Source organism: Salmo trutta, chromosome 30, assembly GCF_901001165.1.
Source record: "Salmo trutta chromosome 30, fSalTru1.1, whole genome shotgun sequence".
NCBI lineage: Eukaryota > Metazoa > Chordata > Actinopteri > Salmoniformes > Salmonidae > Salmo > Salmo trutta.
Window position 1 is genome coordinate 8,034,883 of NC_042986.1, and position 25,066 is coordinate 8,059,948.

At 44.5% G+C, this 25,066-nt stretch overlaps 2 protein-coding genes across 5 annotated transcripts; one reads left to right on the forward strand and one right to left on the reverse strand.

The window, feature by feature from the left end:
- Window positions 1–8,405, reverse strand: ribc1 (RIB43A domain with coiled-coils 1). Of its 4 annotated transcripts, none has more exons than XM_029722485.1 (8): window positions 8,326–8,405; window positions 7,747–8,152; window positions 7,414–7,637; window positions 6,722–6,836; window positions 6,280–6,398; window positions 873–1,115; window positions 409–575; window positions 1–181 (listed from the first exon to the last, which is right to left on the reverse strand). In XM_029722485.1, exons 2-8 carry the CDS (start codon window positions 8,036–8,038, stop codon window positions 100–102), a joined length of 1,242 nt encoding a protein of 413 aa, XP_029578345.1. In that variant the 5' UTR covers window positions 8,039–8,152; window positions 8,326–8,405; the 3' UTR covers window positions 1–99. The 4 variants fall into 4 exon arrangements, with proteins under 4 accessions (XP_029578345.1, XP_029578347.1, XP_029578346.1 ...); XM_029722487.1 differs by lacking the exon at window positions 8,326–8,405 and having other exon boundaries at window positions 7,747–7,967; window positions 8,097–8,281; XM_029722486.1 differs by lacking the exon at window positions 8,326–8,405 and having other exon boundaries at window positions 7,747–7,967; window positions 8,060–8,281.
- On the forward strand, window positions 8,362–24,826 carry smc1a (structural maintenance of chromosomes 1A). Its single transcript, XM_029722483.1, has 23 exons — window positions 8,362–8,715; window positions 9,994–10,182; window positions 10,440–10,552; window positions 11,698–11,901; window positions 12,116–12,354; window positions 12,570–12,828; window positions 13,058–13,198; window positions 13,310–13,492; window positions 13,765–13,872; window positions 14,303–14,488; window positions 14,652–14,831; window positions 16,142–16,288; window positions 17,675–17,812; window positions 18,055–18,278; window positions 19,194–19,335; window positions 19,625–19,770; window positions 20,035–20,188; window positions 20,834–20,944; window positions 21,211–21,367; window positions 21,499–21,653; window positions 21,871–22,092; window positions 22,399–22,506; window positions 22,715–24,826. The coding sequence occupies exons 1-23, from the start codon at window positions 8,607–8,609 to the stop codon at window positions 22,793–22,795; spliced, it is 3,696 nt and encodes a 1,231-aa protein (XP_029578343.1). The 5' UTR covers window positions 8,362–8,606; the 3' UTR covers window positions 22,796–24,826.
- Window positions 24,827–25,066: the final 240 nt, after the last annotated feature.

Consider the following 25,066-nt stretch of genomic DNA (forward strand, 5'->3'; position numbering starts at 1 on the left):
TAAAATATGACTATATCATAAACTTTATTTGCTTGTTGTGTTGTGCATATCGTCTAAATGTGAGATCCAGTATTGTGCGGTGAGTCTGTGTTGGTCATCTCAGCGTGAGCTGCTGCTGAACTGAGTAAAGTACCGGGCCGTGGGTCTGTTGGTGTACAGCGTCTTGGACAGGTACTGCTGACTGGTGGAGATGAGATGGAGAAAATACACTGTCAATGTCTGTTTCGCAATTAAAATGTCTATTTTTATGTGAAAACTGGGACTTTCAATTCTTTCACCGTGTATAGTATCTGTTTATACTTTGACAGTAAAGTGTTTGTGTGGTTATGTGCCATGACGTGTCTCGCCCAGTATCTGTAAAGAAAGAATGTAAAGATTGATGTGTCTGAGTGTGGTTTGTGTGCTTACTGTTCGCGCTGATCTCTGGCCAGCTGTTCATTGTATCGGTCCATCTCAATCCTCTTCTCCTTCTTCAGCTCCATCGCTTTCCTCTCCTCCTCTTCATCCTCTCGGGTCTGCACCATGCGCTGGAAGTCCCAGGCAGCGTCTCTCTGCTTCTCAATCTCCCTCAGCCTCTAAATGATTTGAGAAAATTGGGGAAGTATGAGAAATATGATCATAAGCCTGAGGGTGAAGATCGAAGGAGAGGTTCATGATGAGATTGCTTTTTCAATAAGCAATCAACAATAGTGATTGTTTTATCTCTATGGTGGTGATAGGCAATCTTTATTATAAAATCACAACAATCATGAATGAATGTGTTCTCTTTAAGCTGAATGCAGATTTTGAACTGATTTGACTTTAAAATATGTATTGGTGTCAATGGAAAATTTGCACAAGACTTGCACTAAAATTAAAGTCGTTATCATTACCTTTCCCTCTAGGCGCTGTTCCTCTCTCTGCCTGCGGATGGCGCTCAGTTGGACGGGGCTCATCCCCCTCCACCTGTCCGTCAGCACCCTGGGCCCGCCCACTGGGCCTCCGTCTACTTGTCTCTCCGCAGCCTTGGGACATTCCGTTAGGATGTCCGATGTCACCATGTGCCACACCTCCGCCATCTCCTTGCCCTCCCTCCTCATGCGCTCCTTCCTCTCTTTTTCTACACACTCTGCAGCCTGTGGGTGGGGGTCATGGATAGGTTTAGAGATCATGGGTCAGACGTTAGACCAAAAGTTCCATGACCTCCTAAGAGACGAGAGAGTTAAGGGTCACTGTCACAAGATCTGGGGAGTAGGTAGAAGTTGCACCCAACCACTGATACAGTGCATTCGGTACGTTTTCAGAACCCCTGACTTTTCCCACATTTTGTTGTGTTACAGCCTTACTCTAAAATGGATTAAAAAATATATATAATCCTCATCAATCTACACACAATGCCCCATAATGACAAAGCGAAAACAGGTTCTTATATGTTTTTGCAAATTTATGAAAAATAAAAAACAGATGCCTTATTTACATAAGTATTCAGACCCTTTGCTATGAGACTTGAAATTGAGCTCAGGTGCATCCTGTTTCCATTGATCATCCTTGAGATGTTTCTACAGCTTGATTGGATTTCTCGTGTGGTAAATTCAATTCATTGGACATGATTTGGAAAGGCAAACACCTGTTTATATAAGGTCCCACAGTTGACAGTGCATGTCAGAGCAAAAACCAAGCCATGAGGTCGAAGGAATTGTCCGTAGAGCTCCGAAACAGAATTGTGTCGAGGCACAGATCTGGGGAAGGGTACCAAAAAATGTCTGCAGCATTGAAGGTCCCCAAGAACACAGTGGCCTCCATCATTCTTAAATGGAAGAAGTTTGGAACCACCGACACTGCCTAGAGCTGGCCGCCCGGCCAAACATAGACATCGGGGGAGAAGGGCCTTGGTCAGGGAGGTGACCAAGAACCCGATAGTCACTCTGACAGAGCTCCAGAGTTCCTCTGTGGAGATGGAAGAGCTTTCCAGAAGGACAACCATCTCTGCAGCACTCCACCAAACAGGCTTTTATGGTAGAATGGCAAGACGGAAGCCACTCCTCAGTAAAAGGCACATGGCAGCCCACTTGGAGTCTGCCAAAAGGCACCTGAAGGACTCTCAGACCATGATAAACAAGATTCGCTGGTCTGATGAAACCAAGATTGAACTCTTTGGCCTGGATGCCAAGCGTCACATCTGGAGGAAACCTGGCACCTTCTCTATGGTGAAGCATGGTGGTGGCAGCATCATGCTGTGGGGATGTTTTTCAGCAGCAGGGACTGGGAGACTAGTCAGGATCGAGAGAAAGATGAACGGAGCAAAGTACAGAGAGATCCATGATGAAAACTTGCTTGGGAGAGCTCAGGACCTCAGACTGGGGCGAAGGTTCACCTTCCAACAGGACAACAACCATAAGCACACAGCCAAGACAACGCAGGAGTGGCTTCGGGACAAGTCTCTGAATGTCCCTGAGTGGCCCAGCCGATGAAATATCTCTGGAGAGACCTGAAAATAGCTGTGCAGTGATGCTCCCCATCCAATCTGACAGAGCTTGAGAGGATCTGCAAAGAAGAATGGGAGAAACTCCTCAAATACAGGTGGGCCAAGCTTGTAGCGTCATAACCAAGAAGACTCGAGGCTGTAATCACTGCCAAAGGTGCTTCAACAAAGTACTGAGTAAAGGGTATGAATACTTATGTAAATTAAATATTTTTTTGGTCAACTAAAAACTGTTTTTGCTTTGTCATTATGGGGTATTGTGTGTAGATTGATGAGGAAAAACAACTATTTAATCAATTTTAGAATAAGCTTGTCACGTTAGAAAATGTTACTGGGTTTTTCACACTCAACAGTTTCCTGTGCCTATCAAGGATGGTCCACTACCAAGAGGACATCCAGCCAACTTGACACAACTGTGGGAGCATTTGAGTCAACACGGGCCAGCATCCCTGTTGAACGCTTTCGACAACTTATAGAGTCCATGCCCTGACAAATTGAGGCTGTTCTGAGGGCAAAAGGGGGTGCAACTCAATATTAGGAATGTTTTGTACACTCAGTGTATATTTAGGACTTGATTTATTCTGTATTGTGGAAGTTCAGCACCATAGCACGACTGAAATTTAAAGGCAATGTTCCTGCGTTTACGGAGACTGCATTCACGGTAAGCGCTGCATATGTCGGCTCAATCTGAAATGACATTTACTTTCCAATCACGCTATAGTGCTGTACTTCCGCGATACAGATTGAATCGAACCTTTCCTCTTCAACCTAATTTCTATGGTTACGGTTCATTTGGTCCCAGAGAGAGCAAGGGCCTTCATGTCTATCTGGAGCCAGTCAATTACCTCCTAAGAGGCTACCTGCTAAAGGGGCTCTGGAGATATCTCTGTCTGAACCACACTGTCTGTCTGTAGTGTAGCTAGGCTACGGTGTATAAAGGGTTATCACAGTTTTTATCTATCGCTTTATTTTCACAAGTATGTGGTCAAATTTCACAACTCTTTGCACAACAATCTAAACAGACCATCAAAAAGGCTGTTTTTTTCCCCCTCAACTTCAAGCACCTTTTCAATTGACTAAGTACCACACACGCAATCACACAGTAACTTTTCCACCAAACCTAATCAGTGTTTCATCTAGAAATACCTTTCATATAAAGTATCTGCCTGTCACAATGCAATGCTCACAATACTTTTCATATGATTCTCTTCTTCATTTGTTTAAATACATTTGACCATCACTTAATCCAACCGCTTAATTAATGGTTAATCACTTAACCGTTTGGTAAACCTAGAGATTTTAAACTGGTCTGTCTACTATAAATAGATTTTGAGAACTGCAGATAGAAGGTGTGTTTGTAAAGTAGAAACATCTAAATGACATGTATGATACATGATAACCATACATAATGACTAGTCGTTATTGCTAATTGAGTTCACATAGTGGTTACCATATAAAAAACACTTGCAATTTCTTTCAATATGGAGCAGGATAGACGACAGCAAGGGGGAGGAAGAAACCAAAGAGCTCATGGACCAGGGGCCCCGTCAGAGAGGTGGGCATGGGCCCCGTCAGAAGTCAAAGAGGTGGGCATCAGAGAGAGGGAGGCACGTGGTAAACTGAGGCCTTGCCATGGCAGAGGCTGCCAGACTAGTTCACCCCAATATGAAAAGATCAACTGTCAATTCGATCATGAGAACATTTCGCCAAGAAAACTGCAGGATATGCACCATGCTTTACCATTACATTTACAGTCAATTACATTGTAATGCATGTAAATTCACAACACATGTTACAGTATTCTTACAGTATGATCTATTGACAGTATACTCTGTTCTACCCTCATAACTGACAGAACACCCCATGGTGGTGCCCGTGGCCGTGTGCTGTCCGACCAGCAGGAGTGGGCAGTGGTGGAAATGGTGAGGGCCAGGAATGACATAAAGCTGTCCAAAATAAAGCAGGCCATTGAGGAGAACGATGACACCTTTGCCAATGTGGCATCCATCAGCCTACCAACAATCACCCGCCTTTTAAAGAGGCACCAGGTATCTATGAAACACATTTACATGGTACCTTATGAGAGAAACAACGACCGGGTGAAACAACTGCAGGCCGAGTATGTTCAGGTACAACACTATATACTGTATTACTGTTCCTATTAATGCGCATGCTACTTCACAATATCACAATATGTAAAAAAATAACTAGCCAAAATATATTTTTGGAGGGTGATGGTGCTTGATGCTGCTGTGAACCATCACAAGTATATCTTTGTTGACGGAGCAGGCTTCAATCTGGCCAAAACTCATCGGCCAACGGGCGACCGTCCAAATGCCTGGACGACGTGGGGGAAACATCTCCATGTGCGCAGCGATCTCTGAAGATAGTGTGGTAGGACGTAGGCCATTACTAGGATCCTACAACGCTGCTCACCTCAATGTGTTTCTCAATGAAATTGAGCAGGCCTGTTAAGGTGAAGGGTCACCCATGTCATTGTGTGGGATTATGTCAGGTTCCACCATGCAGAGGTGGTTCAGGCATGGTTTCGGGCCCATCCCTGATTCGTGACCCTAACGCTGCCCCCATACTCTCCTTTCCTCATCCCTATTGATTTTATTCAGCATGGAGGTGGAAGGTGTACGATCGCCATCCTCATGTGCGCGCCACTCTCCTGGCCATGGATGAGGCATGCGACGACATCAATGCAGACCAATGTCAAGCTTGGATTCTCCATGCCAAAAGGTTTTTCCCGCGGTGCATGAACAATGACATTCACTGTGATGTGGATGAGAATTTATGGCCAAATGCTTAAGACAGGCGTGATGCAAATTAATGCGTGTTAAACATTGTTTTATTTTCATTCATTTAATTAGGTTCATTTAATTTCTTACATTTGATTAAAGACAGTATACCTTTTTTGCAAATATATTAGAAAAATATATATTTTTTTGCATGATTGACTGTAGAGGATGTCTTCATTGATCACACCTTTGATTACACATTGGATAGATATTATGGAAATTATTGATTTTCTGTCAATTTTGTTAGGTAATAGAAGTGCATTGCCAAATGTGGAAACTGTAATTTACAGTACTGTAGCATATTACTTTTAACACTTCTAAGGGAGATTTGAAATGCATATCTTGCATTGTTTTGCTATTGGATTAACTGGTATTTAAAATGACTAAATTGAAAACACATCATTATGTTGTGTTTTAGTGACTAAACCAATGTTCTCATTAATTTCAACATAAACTTGTATTTTGAATCAATGGTTGTGTGGTGAGAGATGTTTTACAATCCAAATGAACACACAATGACAGGTTTTGAATGAAAGACTGGCTCCGTTACAAGTGTGACCAGTTTGGAGTGTTGTGCTTAGAGTTATGAAAATGTACCACATACTTCTGAAAATAGTACCAAAGTGATTAAACAAATACAAACCACATTGACATGAAAACCAGCGTGTCCAGAACCATTTATAATGATGCCTAGCACTGGGGAGAATCTATTAATATCAAGTCAAGTCAGGCAAATGAGACGAGGAACAAAGCTTTTTTAGAAAGGAGACTATCTGCCCACGCATACATCAGAGCAGTTTGTGTGGTCGTGGGTGAGCGCAAAGCAGTTTACTCCCCGTGCAGGTTGCTTAGCGCCTCTAATGTTGCTTGTCATCTCCCCTGTGTGTGTACGCATCTCTTAATGTCTTCAATTAGCTTTGTAATTAAAAAAATATATACTGTCTGAGTACATGTCACAGCTCCCAGTCTCATCAGTGCATCCTTGGCTGGTGGCGTGCTTGAGACTGTGTGTACCTGAGCATGGTTGTAGTTGTTGAGAGCGATGCGGCCAGCCCTCTTACACTCCTCTTCCAGAGCGTCTAACTGAACAGCCCTCAGGTCCTGCTGTACCAGCTCCTTGCCTTTCAGTAGCTCTGCAACACACACACACACACACACACACACACACACACACACACACACACACACACACACACACACACACACACACACATTTAGTTTAGATAGTGTCCTTAAATCATCCAAATGCCTTGTCATCCTGCACAAACACCACTCATACACTCCCACGGTCACAGTGCCTATTCTCAGGTGGCGTTGATGGAAGATGCTAATGTTTTAGGGTGCAGTTATGCATATGAGAGCGTGTTGTGTTATTTGTGCGGGTGATGTGTAGTGTAGGTGTGTGTGTACAGTGCAGTTGTGCATAGTGTGTATGATAGCTGTGTGTCTGTTTCACCTTTGAGTTTCTTCTCCTTCTGCAGTTTCTCACTTTGTTCTCTCTGTGCTCGTAGTGCTCTCTCTGTCTGCTCCATCTGAGCTCTCCTCTTGTCATTGTCCCCAATGCCTTCTCCCTGAGTACAGCATACAAAACAGAAGCAGAAGAAAAAGACACACACGCATACACACGCATACACACACACACACACACACATATATATCCATCCATCCATCCATCCATCCATCCATCCATCCATCCATCCATCCATACATACATACATACATACATACATACATACATACATACATACATACATACATACATACATACATACATACATACATACAATACATACAATACAGCAATACAGCAATACAGCCTTCCCTGTAGCTCAGTTGGTAGAGCATGGTGTTTGCAACACCAGGGTTGTGGGTTTGATTCCCACGGGGGGCCAGCACAGAAAAAAAATGTATGAAATGTATGCATTCACTACTGTATGTCGCTCTGGATAAGAGCGTCTGCTGAATGACTAAAATGTAAATGTAATGTCCATGAAAACACACAATCAGTAAATAAGTAAAATGCTTCAAAAGAAAATTAGCTAAAATCCAGGTCAGGAGATATGTATTTCCATTATTCATTCATTCCAACATATTTCCCTATATAACACTTTGATATCTTGTTGCTTATAATAGTGTCATCTGTGATACCTGGAACACTTGCATACTGGCAGGCCCCAGCTCAGACTCTGGGATGGGAATGGACAACCCGAGCGCCCCCTGCCGGTGAACATTGAGATCAGCATCCCGGGTGTCTTCTGCCCGCTGTCGGATGGCCCGGTACTGGATGAGGTCTCTGTTTAACTCTGCTCTCCTCTCCTCTTCCTCCTGCTGCTGTTTCATCAACACTTCATCTTGAGTCACTCTCAACATGTCTGAAAAAAACCCCAGCACATAGGCAATTTATGGTAAAATACTTTCAAATTTGGTTCTTCCTAAGTTCCTCCTCTAAAACTTCAACTTGTCCCCTTGCCTTGTGCTTACCCAAAGCCCTCTCTCGCTGACCCGCCATCTCCTCCCGTTCTTTGTTCTCCACCACCTGTTGCTCCAGTGCTTTGAGATCCAGACCCATCACTCGGTGTCTGGTGTTGAAAATGCGAGCCTGGCGCGCAGCCTCTGCGGCCCGTCGGCGTTCCACTGCCACATCCGCGGAGTTGTCCACCGGCAAATCCACTTTATACATTACTCTTCTAGGTTTGGTGTATCTATAGTAGGCATAAAAGTTTAACAAGACAATGATTTTGTTGCTTTGGTGATTAAACATTACTAATAACATGAAAACTTTACCGAAACGTACCAAAAAACAGGTGCAATTATCATCATGCAAAAGTCACCTTCTTCACTCGCCTTTTGTTTAGACGATACAAATCACCATGGCAACACCAGCGAACTAAATGTGCAACAAAAAGTATTTAGATGACACGATTGACCACATCAGTTTCACTGTAATAATAATGACACCAGTGAGTGTCATTACAATGCTATTTTGTTAAATGTGAAAAATAAACAGTAGCTTTTGGATACATTGTCACAGCAACATCTCGCGAGAACTAATTCACTTACGCGCGCGCTCAGAGGTCTCAACTCGAGTAGGAGGACTGTAAAATGGCGCATTGTTGTTGCAGTCGTACATTTTGAAAGCTAGCTTGCAAGCTAATCGAGTTAGTTAGCCGGGCACACCAACCGATTATGCAACTTTAGCTTATTTTTTATTTTTTAAGTGTTTACAATTTGCTTGCATGTTTCTCGTTTGAGTTCAAAAGCTAGCTAGCATTAGCGACATTAGCTGCTAGCACAACAACACATATTCATTCTTCTGTTTCCGCACAAGAGATCTGATCAAAATGGGTTATTTGAAACTAATAGAGATCGAAAACTTCAAATCTTACAAGGGCAGGCAAATCATCGGGCCCTTTCACAAGTTTACCGCGATTATTGGACCCAATGGATCCGGTAAGTAGTGGCCAATCAACATTGCAAGTAGGCTATCTAGCTAATGCTAACATTACTGTACTGCTAGTCCTAGCTAGATTGCTAGCTAATGCTAGTTTAGCCGGGTTGACTATTTGCATCAATGCATGCATGGGCGGCTATACTTGTTACTTTGTCGATAACGACAGCATATGAACACTTGCTTTCTATTGAATATTAGCTACATTGTTGTTGTTGTTATAACTGTATCTAGTTAGCCACGGGTCCAAAACCTTTTACTATGATAAACATTTTCCTCACTGACAAATTAAATTGTATTTGTCACATGCGCCGAATACAACCTTACAGTGAAATGCTTACTTATAAGCCCTTAACCAACAATGCAATTAAGAAAATACCAACAACAAAAAATTAAGAGATAAGAATAACACATTATTAGAGCGACAGTAAATAACAATAGCGGGGCTATATACAGGGGGTACCGGTACAGAGTCAGTGTGCGGGGGCACCGGTGTCGAGGTAATATGTACATGTAGGTAGAGTTATTAAAGTGACTATGCATAGTTAATAACAGAGAGTGTGTGTGGGGGGGGGCAATGCAAATAGTCTGGGTAGCCATTTAATTAGCTGTCCAGGAGTCTTGTGGCTTGGGGGTAGAGGCTATTTAGGAGCCTCTTGGACCTAGACTTTGTGCTCCGGTACCGCTTGCCAGAACAGTCTATGACTAGGGTGGCTGGAGTCTTTGACAATTTTTAGGGCCTTCCTCTGACACTGCCTGGTATAGAGGTCTTGGATGGCAAGAAGCTTGACCCCAGTGATGTACTGGGCCGTACGCACTACCCTCTGTAGTGCCTTGCGGTCGGAGGCCGAGCAGTTGCCATACCAGGCAGTGATGCAACCCGTCAGGATGCTCTCGATGGTGCAGCTGTAAAACCTTTTGAAGATCTGAGGACCCATGCCAAATCTTTTCAGTCTCCTGAGGGGGAATAGGTTTTGTCGTGCCCTCGGGTGACTTTGAATGAGACCTTGCAGGTAGTTGATCTAATACACATTAGCTAGATCAACAGTTTAATGTAGTCCCGGGCTTCGATCACGTCAACGTCGATTTAAGGCCGCCCCCGCACCTCTCTGATTCAGAGGGGGTGAGTGCAATCGGAAGACAAATTTCAGTTGAATGCATTCAGTTGTGCAGCTGATTAGGTATCAACCTATCCTGGTCCTAAGTTAGTTTATGTCCTTTTCCAAGTAAACAATATTCGCTGACGCCATTGATTCCCATTCATATTCTCTCCCTCCCAGGCAAGTCCAACCTCATGGACGCCATCAGCTTTGTGCTGGCTGAGAAGACCAGCAACCTGCGTGTGAAGACTCTGAAGGACCTGATCCATGGAGCTCCCGTGGGGAAGCCGGCAGCCAACAGAGCCTTTGTGAGCATGGTGTACCATGAGGACAGTGGGGAAGAGCGCACCTTCACCAGAATCATCATTGGTATGCCACAGCTGTCTCCACATCCAGATGTGATAAACTGTGTGGCTGTGATGCTTCCCTTAATGTCTGCTAGTCCAATTTGTGGTGTTGGGCAGAGTCTGAAATGGCACTCAAATCCCTACATAGTGCAGTACCTTTGGGTCCTGGTCAAAAGTAGTGCACTATATAGGGAATAGGGTGCCATTTTGGACAGACCCTTGGTATTCTGATCTTTTGTTGGATAGCCATAACTATCACAAATCTTCTCTGTGTGTCAGGCTCGTCGTCAGAGTACCGTATCAACAGTAAGGTGGTGAATCTGGCAGAATACAGCGAGGAGCTGGAGAAACTAGGAATCCTCATCAAGGCCAGGAACTTCCTCGTCTTCCAGGTGAGAACTGATTCAAACAGTAACATAAACACACGTTAATAGTCGCATGCAAATAATAGATATATCTACATATTTTTTTGTGTAAGTAGACAGATTTTCTTGTTCTTTCTTCATACAAAATGTACACTACATACGCACATGCAAACAATTAGCATATTTGAGCAGAATATGTGTAGAGTTTCCTTAAAAGTGAATAAAATCAAATGTTATTTGTCACGTGCCGAATACAACAGGCCTTACAGTGAAATGCTTACTTACAAGCCCTTAACCAACAATGCAGTTCAAGAAATAGTTGGTAAAATATTTACTAAATAAACTAAAGTAAAAGAAAAATCAAATAAATCAAAAAGTAATACACATAACAATAACAAGGCTATGTACAGGGGGTACCGGTACCGAGTGACTGTGCGGGGTTACAGGATAGTCGAGGTAAAGTGACTATGCATAGATTATAAGCAGCGAGTAGCAGCAGTGTAAAAACAAAGTGGGGAGAGGTCAATGTAGATAGTCTGGGTGGCCATTTGATTAGTTGTTCAGCAGTCTTATGGCTTGGGGGTAGAAGTTGTTAAGGAGCCTTTTAGTCATAGACTTGGAGCTCCTGTACCGCTTGCAGTGCGGTAGCAGAGAGAACAGTCTTTGACTTGGGTGACTGGAGTCTTTGACAATTTTTTGGGTCTTCCTCTGATACTGCCTGGTATAGAGGTCCTGGATGTCAGGAAGCTTGGCCCCAGTGATGTACTGGGCCGTACGCACTACCCTCTTTAGCGCCTTGCGGTCAGATGCCGAGCAGTTGCCATACCAGGCGGTGATGCAACCGGTCAGGATGCTCTCGTTGGTGCAGCTGTATTACTTATAGCTGGTAGAAATGAGGTAAAACGGATTGAAGTTTGCCTGCATTAAAGTCCCCAGCCACTAGAAGCGCTGCTTCTGGGTGAACATTTTCTTGTTTGCTTATGGCCTTATACAGCTCGTTGAGTGCGGTCTTAGTGCCAGCGTCGGTTTGTGGTGGTAAATAGACCGCTACGAATAATATAGATGAGAGCTCTCTTGGTGAGAGAACCCTAGAGACTGTTCGCCCATGGACCTCGCTTACCCCGTGTAAGACTGTGTTCGTAATCTCTGACCTCTATGTATTCCCCAATCAGGGTGCAGTGGAGTCGATAGCCATGAAGAACCCTAAGGAGCGTACTGCTCTGTTTGAGGAGATCTCCCGGTCTGGGGAGCTGGCTCAGGAGTACGACCGTAGGAAGAAGGAGATGGTGAAGGCTGAGGAGGACACACAATTTAACTACCACCGCAAGAAGAACATCGCCGCTGAACGCAAAGAGGCCAAGCAGGAGAAAGAGGAGGTATGGAAGACAGCCAGTCTGATAGCATCCTTCTCTTCTCACGAGAGCTCACTCACACTTCCCATCTGTAGGTAGAAGGTAATATTGAGACAGATTGATAGACCCCATTACAAAAAAAAAACATTTTTATTTTATTTTTTTTATATCCCACAATTTGCAAACCTTCTTTGTAGTTTTCATGTATCATTCACACTTTCTCCCTACCCCTCTCCAGGCTGAGCGTTACCAGCGTCTGAAGGACGAGGTGGTGAAGGCCCACGTCCAGATGCAGCTGTTCAAGCTGTACCACAACGACGCCGAGATCGACAAGCTGAACCGCGAGCTGTCGCACCGCAACAAGGAGATCGACAAGGACCGCAAGAAGATGGACCACGTGGAGGAGGAACTGAAGGAGAAGAAGAAAGAGCTGGGACGGATGATGAGAGACCAGCAGACAGTGGAGAAAGAGATCAAGTGAGTGGGGATGGAGGGAGGGAGAAAGAGCTGGGGAGGATTGAGAGACCAGCCGACTGTAGAGGTCAAGTGCGTAGGGAGGGAGCAAGGGGAAATGGGGACAGACTCTGAAGAAGAGCCTAAGAATTGATTTGATAGACCAGGTGGAATTGTTGCCATTTTGGAAGTTAACGATTTAATATCTTAACCTTTTCCACTCCCTCTTCCTCCTACAGGGAGAAGGATGCTGAACTGAACCAAAAGCGTCCGCAGTACATCAAGGCCAAAGAGAACACCTCCCACAAGATCAAAAAACTGGAGGCAGCCAAGAAGTCCCTCCAGAACGCCCAGAAGCTATACAAGAAGAGGAAGGGGGACATGGATGAGTTGGAGAAAGAACAGGGCGCCGTGGAGATGGCCCGGCAGGAGTTCGACGACCGAATGGAGGAGGAGGCCCAGAGCCAGGGACAGGACCTCACACTGGAGGAAAACCAGGTTGGAGCCTATGAACGGTCATGAGGGTGTTCTAAGTTAAATGTGAATGGTCACAGGGAGATAGACGGGGATTCTATGAAAGGTTACAGCGGACTATCAGGCAGCAGTGTTGCCTCAGTGAGGGATGTATGGGAAGGTCGGTGGTTCATATCCCAGGTTAGCCAGACTTACTATCTCTCAAATATGTAGGTGAATATTTAACTCATCACCTCCCTCCCGCTCTCCCCAGGTGAAGGCCTACCACCGCCTGAAGGAGGAGGCCAGTAAGCGGGCGGCCACTCTGGCCCAGGAGCTGGAGAAGTTCAACAGAGACCAGAAGGCCGACCAGGACCGGCTCGACCTTGAGGAAAGGAAGAAAGTGGAGACTGAGGTAAAGGATAAGGATGGTACGGAATACATGGTTGTGCTCGTCGGGGCACGCAATGTAAAAAGGTGACTGACCGAAAGAGAGATTAACGTTATTAGTATGTTACGTCTGCAGGCCAAGATCAAGCAGAAGTTCCGTGAGATAGAGGAGAACCAGAAGCGTATTGAGAAGCTGGAGGACTACATTACCACCAGCAAGCAGTCTTTGGATGAACAGAAGAGAATGGAGGAGGAGCTGACTGAGGAAGTAGAGGGGGCCAAGAAGAGGATCGACGAGATCAACCTGGAACTCAACCAGGTACTGGAACACTATCTGTCAGTCAATCAACCAATCCAAGCTGTTGGTTGATTCTGAAACGCACTGGGAAAGTTAAAACATTTTGTGTTGACATTACATCATAACTGTATCAGAATTGCTAATCTGGAAGAGGAAAGAAACGATACATTTTCAGTTTTGCCTGTCTCCTGTGGGGTTTGCTGCTATGTAGCAAATGGCAAGTCCCAGGACCATGTCATATCAGTCGACATTGCCTGAGGACATTTGACTGACATCTTATCTCTGTTCCCTAGGTGATGGAGCAGCTGGGCGACGCCAGGATTGACAGACAGGAGAACAGCAGGCAGGCACGCAAAGCAGAGATCATGGAGAGCATCAAGAGACTGTATCCCGGATCTGTGGTAAGACTGCGGGCACCTACAGATACAGAGTTTGGGCTGGGGGATGACAGTTGGCATAGGGCAACCACAGAGTATTAAGAGATTCTACGCTGGATCTGTGCTAAAATTACTGGAGGCTGCAGCTAGCATAGTTAGCACACCGTTAGCTGTAAAGGCTAGAGGCTACCAGACAAAGCAGAGATCATGGAGAGCAGCGAACTCTATCCCGGATCTGTGGCAGGACTGGGGACTGGAGGCAGAGTAAGCAATAGGACGACCGAAGAGTAAGCTGTCTATGCTTGTCACTCGGATGCCCTCTTCCTTCTCTGTTTTACTCTCCCCCGCAACTGCTCACTGTTCTTGTGTTCTAGACATGTTTCTTCCCTCAGAATATTGACGTGGCCGTGAAATGGTTTTTGACATATTCCAACTCTCTCCCTCTTCCCTGCAGTACGGCCGTCTGATCGACCTGTGTCAGCCCACTCAGAAGAAGTTTCAGATCGCCGTGACCAAGGTGCTGGGCAAGAACATGGACGCCATCATCGTGGACTCGGAGAAGACCGGCAGAGACTGCATCCAGTACATCAAGGAGCAGAGAGGAGAGCCGGAGACCTTCCTGCCCCTCGACTATCTGGAGGTACACACTGGGGAAGACTAAGTTTAACGGGACTGGTCACTTTGGTGGGGACTCCACGGTGGCATTATGTCCGTGAACACAGACCTGTATCGGTCCGGTCTATTGGTCTACGGCTCTGTGTTTTGTGTCAGTCTTAACTGTCCGTGTCTCTGTGTGTCTCCAGGTGAAGCCTACAGATGAGAAGCTGCGTGAGCTGCGTGGAGCCAAGCTGGTAATCGATGTGATCCGCTACGAGCCGCCTCACATTAAGAAGGCCCTGCAGTACGCCTGTGGTAACGCACTGGTCTGTGAGAACGTAGAGGACGCTCGGCGCATCGCCTTTGGAGGACCCTACAGACACAAGGTAGGAGAAAAAACCGCACGCGCACTGACGCATACACACACACACACACACCATAGTGTTTTCAACCAGCACATGGAGTAGCCAGCCAAATACAAAAAGTAGCCAGCCAGACTTCCCCCGGAAATGAAATTCTCTATTTTGTTGGCCTATGGTACATTCTAATGCTAGATTGTATTTTCTACCATTAACTATCAGGAAAAAACACTAAATATTTTTTTTCCCCCCGTACTTTTATGGGGTTAGTTTCATCAGCTGTTGTACTATACAGGGTTTCCGTTTACTGGATCCATATGCATTGGGTGCGTAACCTGATTAGGGTGTCCAACTACAGTGCTCAGAATGACAAATCACATTTAGATCATGGTAATTCATCTTGACCGAACATGCAACTTGAGGACGCAACGGCGCGCGTCCTTACCGAATTCCGATGCGCATTTGAAGAAGTTAGAATAACTGTCCACATTTTGCTTTTCCTCAGCCAACAATACGGGCAATGAACCGCAAAATCACTAGTCTGTCAATCTACTGTCCCCCATGGTAGAAAAGTTGACCTATTCTATTGGTCAGCTTTGTCGTTTTGTGCAAGAAAGAACCAGCCTATTCCAACCAAACTCTGGGACACTGGTAGGACGATAGATCCCAAATTCATACAACCAGTAGGCCTAGGCTGCATCATTTTTTTAAAATAAAAAAGCAATGAGGCTGACTCAACGGATCAGAACGTTTAGCTTGGCCCGGCACATGTTTGTACTGTCCCCGGGCCGTCATTAATGTCGGACCCTGCACGCTAAAGAAAACAATGGACTAAGTCGATTTAGACTCGTCGTTACCACATTATATGGGACGTGCAAATTCATGCTCTCGCTCCCCGTGTAAAGAAATTAGACTGCAACCATAGCGCACACAACACACACACACACACACACACACACACACACACACACACACACACCCAGGTACCGAGAGGCAGGACAGACGGCAGACTGTCAAACTTGCAGTGTTTCCCTGCCATCGCTCAGTTTGTGACTGACAGGCGCCTATCCTATCAATAGATTGCTAGAAGATGCATATCGTTCATTCTAGCGGGAGAAGGCTCAGCAGACTCCCCCCCCCCCCCCCCCCCCCCCCCTTTCTGACCAGCAAATTGAAAAGTAGCCTAGTTAATTTAAGTGGAAAAACAAGACGCTAGTAGAAAGCACTGCGCACAGACACAAGGTGCACACACACCTTGAGTGAACGTGCAAGTTACTGTCCGCCCCTCTCTCCCTTCATCCGTGCACTCCTCTCTTTCCCTTTACCTCCCTCTCCAGACAGTGGCCCTGGACGGTACTCTGTTCCAGAAGTCCGGTGTGATCTCTGGGGGCGCTAGTGATCTGAAGGCTAAGGCCAGGCGCTGGGATGAGAAGGCCGTGGACAAACTCAAGGACAAGAAGGAGAAACTCACTGAGGAACTCAAGGTAAACAGTCACTCTGGCCACTTGGGGTCTTGAGCATCGTCAGCATCATCATCATAACATGTTATGGCGCTCAAGGTAAACCAGTCACACATCCCATTGGGATTTGGAGCATCCTACCTCATAACCAATGTTCCCTCTGTTTTTTTTTCTGGCCATGGGCAAATTTCAGGCCTGCTGATCACAAACTTTACTGTGAACACCGAGGGTGTACCTGCTTTAAGTTAGTTTTAACACTGGTCAAGTAGGCTACTGTGGCTATTTTATAATAATGTAGGTCTACCAGAGTGGCCTACCATCAAAAACAATAGAGAAATGCATCCCATAACATTTTAACATGGAAATAGCTGTTCTATCATTCAGCCTACAGTAGCAGCCAATGTGAAAAAACATGCAGGGCTTGACATTAACCTGTTTACCTGTTTCTGAGCACCTTCAGACAAGGAAGTGACTGAAAAGGTTGTTGTGTTTGTAAGAAACCACTTTACAAAATATAGAATGTGTCATTCCCATACCATAATTACAGAGAATCAGACAAATTATGCTACTCGCTGTCTCAAAATACAATACTGCCCCTTTAAGACAAAAAAGCTCTTTACCTGACTCGCTTTTCAAAGATTTCTAGAAATGCACATTGTGCTCTTGTAGGAAGCAATCACTCCCCCCTTGCTGACTGATCTATAATTGGGCTGATAACTCACTAACCACTAACAGATATGAACAAATCATACTCACGACCGCTCATGCTGTAAACACAGCCCAGTTCTAAGTGAATGGCACAGATCCATATATGGCAATGGTCTATTTGCGTATAGGTTTACTGCAGCTCTGATTGGTTACGGCGCACCGTGTAGAGTACTGGGCTGAGTCGTGCTTGTCATTGCAATAGAATCCTACTCCGATGCGTTCTGTCTATAACAAAATCTCTTGCATAGTTAGTTTTGCATATTAAGTCTCGCATAATTTGTAAAAAAAAAAAAATAATCTCGGTATGTTGAATTGAAAGTGGATAATATTGTGTTGATTCGATCACAATTCCCACATGAAAGGGAAATGTTGATAGAGTTAACTGAACTTCACTCAAGTTTCTGGAGTTTTAATCTCGTGCTTCTCTACGCGGGCTGATATTTAGTAGTCCTGGGGGAGCTTAGAGGGAATTGCTCATAACATATTAGCATACTTATAACGTATATTAATATGAAACTTAAGTACCGTAAAACCTATTTTACTTAGCTGTTATCAAGCTGCAGTTGGATAAGCAGCCTAATGTATCTATTAGAATGTTGTCAAGGCTGATAACTGAACACAAGCACTACGATAACAATGATGCATCTCTGAAAGGAACAGGACTACAATAACAATGGGGCATCTCTCTCTCTCTGGGTGTAGGAGCAAATGAAGGCTAAGAGGAAGGAGGCAGAGCTGCGCCAGGTTCAGTCTCAGGCCCACGGCCTCCAGATGAGACTCAAATACTCCCAGAGTGACCTGGAACAGACCAAGACCCGACACCTCTCTCTCAACATGCAGGTATGGACGTGTAGCAACACAGTGTCCGTTCGTTTTGCGGTAGCCTTAAACCAAGGGTCTGCAACTTGTGGCTCTGGAGCTGCATGTGCCCTTTTTATGTGATGTGGTGATCTATGGGTCATTTAAAGTCCTCAATAGAGGTTTTTACTGCACAATGTGTGTCAGAAGGGTTTCTAGAACCCCGTAGACACACTGTTGTGATTTCATTAGACTAGCTTGAAGTCCTTTTCCATCACCTGTAGGAGAAATCCAAGCTGGAGAGTGAGCTGGCTAACTTCGGCCCTCGCATCAACGACATCAAGAGGATCATCCAATCCCGTGAAAAGGAGGTGAATAATTTGAGAGACCGGATGAACGTTGTGGAAGATGAGGTGTTTATCGAGTTCTGTAAGGAGATTGGGGTCAGGAACATCAGAGAGTTCGAGGAGGAGAAGGTGAAGAGGCAGAACGAGATCGCCAAGAAACGGTAAGTCACTCTCCTCCATTGTGTCAATGTCAAATCAAACTTTATTTGTCACATGCGCCGAATACAACTGTAGACCTTACCATGAAATGCTTACTTACAATCCCTTTACCAACAGTGCAGTTCAAGAAGAGTTAAGAATATGTTTGCAAAATAAACTAAAGTAAAAAACAAAAGGGCAACAATAAAATAAGGCTACATATAGAGGGTACCGGTACTGAGTCAATGTGCGGGGGTACAGGTTAGTTGAGGTAATATGTACATGTAGGTAGGGGTAAAGTGACTATGCATAGATAATAAACAGTGAGTAGCAGCACTGTAAAAATAGCGGGGGGGGGGGGGGTCAATGCAAATAGTACAATTAGCTGTTAAGCCTTTTGGACCTAGACTTGGCGCTCAGGTACCGCTTGCTGTGCAGTAGCAGAGAGAACAGTCTATGACTAGGGTGGCTGGAGTCTTTGGTCATTTTTAAGGCCTCTCTCTGACACCGCCTGGTATAGAGGTACTGGATGGCAGGAATCTTGGCCCCAGTGATTTACTGGGCCGCACGCACTACACTATGTAGCGCCGTGCGGTCGGAAGCCGAGCAGTTGCCATACCAGGCGGTGACGCAACCAGTCAGGATGCTTTTGATGGTGCAGCTGTAGAACTTTTTGAGGATATGAGGACACATGCCAAATCTTTTCAGTCTCCTGAGGGGGAATAGGCATTGTGAATGTGAACCTGTTTCTGTGCGCTGTAGTCAGCCATTTTGTCTGTCTCTTAGGCTTTTCCTCAATTCATCTTCCTTTGATTCCTAACATCCTCTCACCTGTTTCTTAAAACGCAAAGGTCTGAGGGGAGGGACCTTGAGAGGGACACGGTTTCTTTGAGTGTGTTAACCTAACGGCATCCATTTTGTGTCTGTGTGACCTTTAGGCTGGAGTTTGAAACCCAGAAGACTCGTCTGGGCATCCAGCTGGACTATGAGAAAAACCAGCTGAAAGAGGACAAGGAGAAGGTCATGATGTGGGAGCAGACGGTCAAGAAGGACGAGGCGGAGATAGAGCGACTCAAGAAGGTAAAGAGAGATTAACATAAACGGCTTCCGAACTAAGTCTTGAAATGTGCAGTTGCACACTCCCACTCATGGATTTAACAATGGCGGAAACTCCGTCCAACCACCCGTCCACCAATCCAAAGCTTTTATATCCGTGACGAGGAGTGTGCACGCCTCGGGTGAAGGGAGGAGACTCGGCACGTAGCCTAAATTCTTAGACCAATGGCGTTAATCAAATGTGTACTCTCTTTGTTAGGTGAGATTGGATGTTTTTGACCTTTTTTCCCCCCTCCCTGTGTCTCTTTCCCAGGAGGAGCACCGCCACATGAAGATCATCGACGAGACCATGGCCCAGCTGCAGGACCTGAAGAACCAGCACCTCACCAAGAAGTCCGAGGTCAACGACAAGAACCACAACATGGAGGAGATACGCAAGAAACTGGGAGGCGCCAACAAGTGAGTCTCAAACCATAGACGCGTGCGCACACACAAACTCTCATCCTCTTTTTCTGCCCATTTCTGAAAGGCACATATTTCTTACTTACTACATTATTTTTGTATGTGATACAAAAAAAAAATAACCGTTTGCTATTTTGTTTGTGTTCAACAATTGTGTGTTTGTGTTTACCTTAGGGAGCTGACCCGGAAAGATGGTTACTAGTATTGTAGCGTTGCAGTTTGCGGCGGTATTGTTTGACCGATGCGTGTTTATTCCCTCAGGGAGCTGACCCAGCTGCAGAAGGAAGTGACGGCCATCGAGACCAAGCTGGAGCAGAAACGCAGCGACCGCCACAACCTGCTGCAGGCCTGTAAGATGCAGGACATCAGACTGCCACTACGCTCTGGGACCATGGACGACATCGGCCAGGGAGAGGTACTTAACACTCTCTCTCTTTCTCTCCCACTCTCTCTTTGTCCAGCTTTCTACCCTCTCTCTGACATTCTCCCTCTCTCTGACATGCTCGCTCTCTCCACGGGGAACGTATGTTTACATTGCCAAAGCAAGTGAAATAGATCATCAACAATAAAAAATAAAAGAACATTACACTCACAAAAAAAATAAAGACATTTCGAATGTCATTATGTTCAAGTAGTTAAAGTAGAAAGGGGAAAATAAATGGGTTGTATTTACAATGTTGTTCTTCACTGGTTGCTCTTTTCTTGTGGCAACAGGTCACAGATCTTGCTGCTGATATGGGAGTTTATCAAAATTGGGTTTGTTTCATTCTTTGTGGGTCTGTAATCTGAGGGAAATATGTGTCTCTATGGTCAAACATTTGGCAGGAGGTTAGGAAGTGCAGCTCAGTTCCCACCTCCTTTTGTAGGCGGTGTGCACATAACCTAAGGCGGCCTTCCCCTATAAAAAGGCTATGGTCACTGAGTCTGTACATCGTCAAAGCTTTCCTTAAGCTTGGGTCAGTCTACAGTGGTCTGTTTAGGGCTAAATAGCATTCTAGTTTGCTCTTATTTATATATGTGTTAAGTAATTCTCTTTTTGTTTCTCTCTCTGTGTGTGTAGGGGAGCTCCCAACAGGAGGAGTCCAGCAGCAGTCAGAGAACGTCCAGTACTGTCCTGGCTAAAGAGGCTCTCATAGAGATTGATTACAGCATCCTGTCTGAAGACCTCAAGGTAAGAAATCCACCTGTGCGTACTGCATACTAAGGCTATGTCTGGGATTTGTCCAAGTGCATACTTTGGGAGACGTGTGCCGAATTGGGACGCAGTTCATCTCCCCCATCGACTGTGGGGGGGGACTGTACGTGTAAAATTGTCTGTTTCAGCCATGATTCAATACCCAGCGATTGGGTTGTTTTTTTTTTTGTTGCCGTGAGTTTGAAATGTAGCGTGAGTCCGAGGATATGAGTCGCCTAACATATTTGTCTGCTGTTTCTCAGGACGCGCTGGCGGAGGATGAGATCAAGGCAGAGATGCACACGCTGCAGCAGCGTCTCAACGAGCAGCAGTCCATACTGCAGAGGATCAGCGCCCCCAACATGAAGGCCATGGAGAAACTAGAGTCTGTCAGGGACAAGTTCCAGGAGACCAGCGACGGTACGGAGGAGAGATGAATGAGTCTGAAGACATGGACTAACTTACATTCGCCAAGAGAGATGTTACCGAAACAGGAAAGGATGCATCTTCCTTTGCGTAATGTGTTCGTGATGCTCTATTTTGTATTCCAGAGTTTGAGGCGGCCCGTAAGCGAGCCAAGAAGGCCAAGCAGGCGTTTGAGCAGATCAAGAAGGAGAGGTTTGACCGCTTCAACGCCTGTTTTGAGGCTGTATCCACCAACATCGATGAGATCTACAAAGCCCTGTCACGCAACAGCTCTGCCCAGGTACTGTCCCTCAGCAATACTCCATAGTAGTACTGTACCATGCGCAAACAGTCTGAAACGTATTCCACCAAGTAAAACCAGCTACAAACTGTATTATGTGGTATTTGCATTAACATAGGGCTCATTCCATATGAAGTCAATGGTCTGTTTGACTGCACCCCTTTCGATTTGAACAAAACTTTTGTCTGTGTGTTGACGGTGTGTTCCTTCATCCCAGGCTTTCCTTGGGCCGGAGAACCCCGAGGAGCCTTACCTGGATGGGATCAACTATAACTGTGTTGCCCCTGGTAAGCGGTTCAGACCCATGGACAACCTGTCTGGAGGGGAGAAGACTGTAGCTGCCCTGGCTCTGCTGTTTGCCATACACAGCTACAAGCCCGCCCCATTCTTTGTCCTGGATGAGATTGATGCTGCGCTGGACAACACCAACATTGGCAAGGTCTGTGTCTAAAACCCTGCTGCATGAACTATCGTTATTAATGGCATGAAATACCCATATGTGTTTACGATGTCATTGTCCTGAAATCTCACTATAACCACTATCAGTCTAAAATGGCACCCTATTCTTGATGTAAGTGCACTAATTAAAGTAGTGCACTATATATTGTAGGGATAGGTTGGAGATGTCTAATGTGTTGTCGATCCATGTTATCCAGATGACTAACGACATCACTCCTTGTTATGTCATGACCATGCTGTTATGTCATGACCATGCTGTTATGTCTAATACTGTCCATCTATGCAGGTGGCCAACTACATCAAAGACCAGTCAGTGAACACTCAGGCCATTGTGATCTCTCTAAAGGAAGAGTTCTACACCAAGGCTGACTCTCTCATCGGGGTCTATCCAGAGGTACAGACACAACACAACACAAGATGCAACACACCTATCCATAAATCCTTGTAATGCTTCGCTTTCACATAAAAACATTACTATAAGACTGTCTTGACATTTTTCTCTCACATTTTAGATAGTAGAATGAATGTAGCAATGTATGCTAACTGTTTTCTGAGATAAGGGTAAAACTGACAGCGTCACTCCCCCCCCCCCCCGCCCACAGCAAGGAGATTGCGTCATCAGCAAAGTGCTGACCTTTGACCTGTCTGTGTACCCTGACGCCAACCCCAACCCCAATGAGTAGAACCCCAACAAGCAGGACATCACACAGAGGAGAGGAGCAAAACGACAGGCATACCTTTTAACTCATTGGCATTTTGACGTTCTGGTTAACCAACTGAACCAGGGTCATATTCATTAGTTGCAGGCAACCGAAAATGTTTTAGAACATTTTGTAACTGAGAACAGAATTTTTGTGTTTCTTATTATACAAGTCCAACTAGTCCCTACCTGTTTCTGCCTAATGAATATGACCCAAATCGCTCGTGTCTGGATGGCAAATGTAGCTAATAATGTGTTCTGTAGTGTGTTGGTTGTATCGTGGATCAAACATCCATTAGCTAATAGATGTTGTTTGCTATCATGTTTTTTTAAACTAATTTCTGTATTTTTGGAGTATATTAGGATTAGAAAATGTGTGCTTTTTCTGAATGGAGCGGGAGGCGGTGAGACAAGTTACAGCAGCTGAAAGTTGTTATTTCTAGAAAGTTTCCCCTTGAATATAATGTGCATTTATACAATTGAATCTTTTAATTCGGTTGTTAATTTGGAACCATATGAGTATTGTATTTCAGGACAAGGTTATATGAGGCTTTAGAAAATTTTTAGAATGATTTATATGAGGCTTAGAAAAAATTGTAAAATAATTTGGAAATCATGCCTTGTTGACAATTTGTGTGTTTGTATCAGGCTTTGTCCCTCAAATGGTAGAAACCTGCTGACAATGATAATGTATTACATGTAACCATTATGCTTTTCTTTTTTCTTTTTTTTGGTCTCATAAATGTTTTCTTCTAATCTCTTTCCCTTTCTTCAAATTCTGGCTTTCTGTTATTTCACTGGTCTATGTAATGGAAGTATCTGAAATTCTTCTATTTTCTCTTTTGTGTTCAGCCTGTTTTTTTTGTGTTTTTTTTGTTTTTCACTTATTGTGCTACTTGTTTGTCTGAATTGTGTCAGGATTGGAAGACCCGTAGGTCCCGTTAGGTGGCCACTTCATTCCCAGTCAGATGTCATCTGAGCATTTGAAATCCCCACGTCTAACTAGCCTGTATCCAAACTGAATTTTCTGGTTGTTTCACTTTCTTCAAGATGTGGCTCAATGTCAGCAATGGCTACGGTTATTATTTCTCTACCTTTTGGCAAGATCAAGTCAGTAATGGCCACAGTTGGTTTCACCAACAGGAATGACACATAAGAAGACATCTTTGTACACCGGACAACCATAAAGTAAAACGGCCTATAGGAAATGCCATCGCGGTGTTGGATATGGAGAAACTGTGGAGTTTGATGTAGTTGAAGGGGAGACGTGAGACAAGTAGGACCTTATGGCCTAAATAAAGTTTTCGTTACCATGCGTGAATTGAAACGAAACAATTCAGTTTAGATCGAGGCTACCAAGCCACCTTTTAGTTTTACCAGACAGGCTCTGAGCCTTTCCCCAAATTCCCTGGTTTCCCAGAAAACCCTGTTGGAAGATACCTGGAATCAGGAGGGAACATGCAGGAAATTCAGGAATCTTCCAACTGGGAATTTGGGGGAAGTTACCAAATCTTTTTTTTTTTTTTTCAACCCTAACCATGACCTAATTACTAAGGTAAATCACAACTGTTTATCTTATTGGATATAAACTGTGACGAGATCATGAAACTCCATTAGGAATATCCATCTAATTTGACCAGCGTGTTAGATTTCCTGCTTCCTCTGAAGAGGGGAACAACTGGTGAACATGACTTTCTAAGACTAGAGTGATGAAAAGCAATTCTTTGTTGGTAATATTATGTTAGGTGCATGTTCTTATCCAATCTTTATGAATTGTATCACTAAAGCGAGGGTTAATTTATGAAGGTGAGGAAGGTTTATGAGTTTAGCCCTATTGACTTGGGGATGGAGTCTGCTTTAAATGTATCCCCCCTGCCTCTTTTTTTTTAAATCTGTCCAGGGCCAATGGGAAATGTAATTATCCATTTTAAGGGTCAGTTTTGCATAAGACATGTTTATTCCATTGACATTGTATTGATTCTTTTTAGTTAATAAAATATACTATTTGAACTTGTATTCTAATTGTGTATTTCTGGTAGAAGTAGGTTGAACCCTTTCATAACTTTAGGTTTAGTGTTCGGTCCCTGTGTTTTGTAGATATCTGCATATATTTGGACAATTTGTGTTTTATAACTTGTATTCATCCCGTGAGTATGTATATGTGTTTTGCTGAAGGACTTTCCGGTCCATAAGGGTGAACGGAGTGTATGTATGCTTTGACATGTCAAGGTATTGCCTCAGTTTTCTCCCAGCA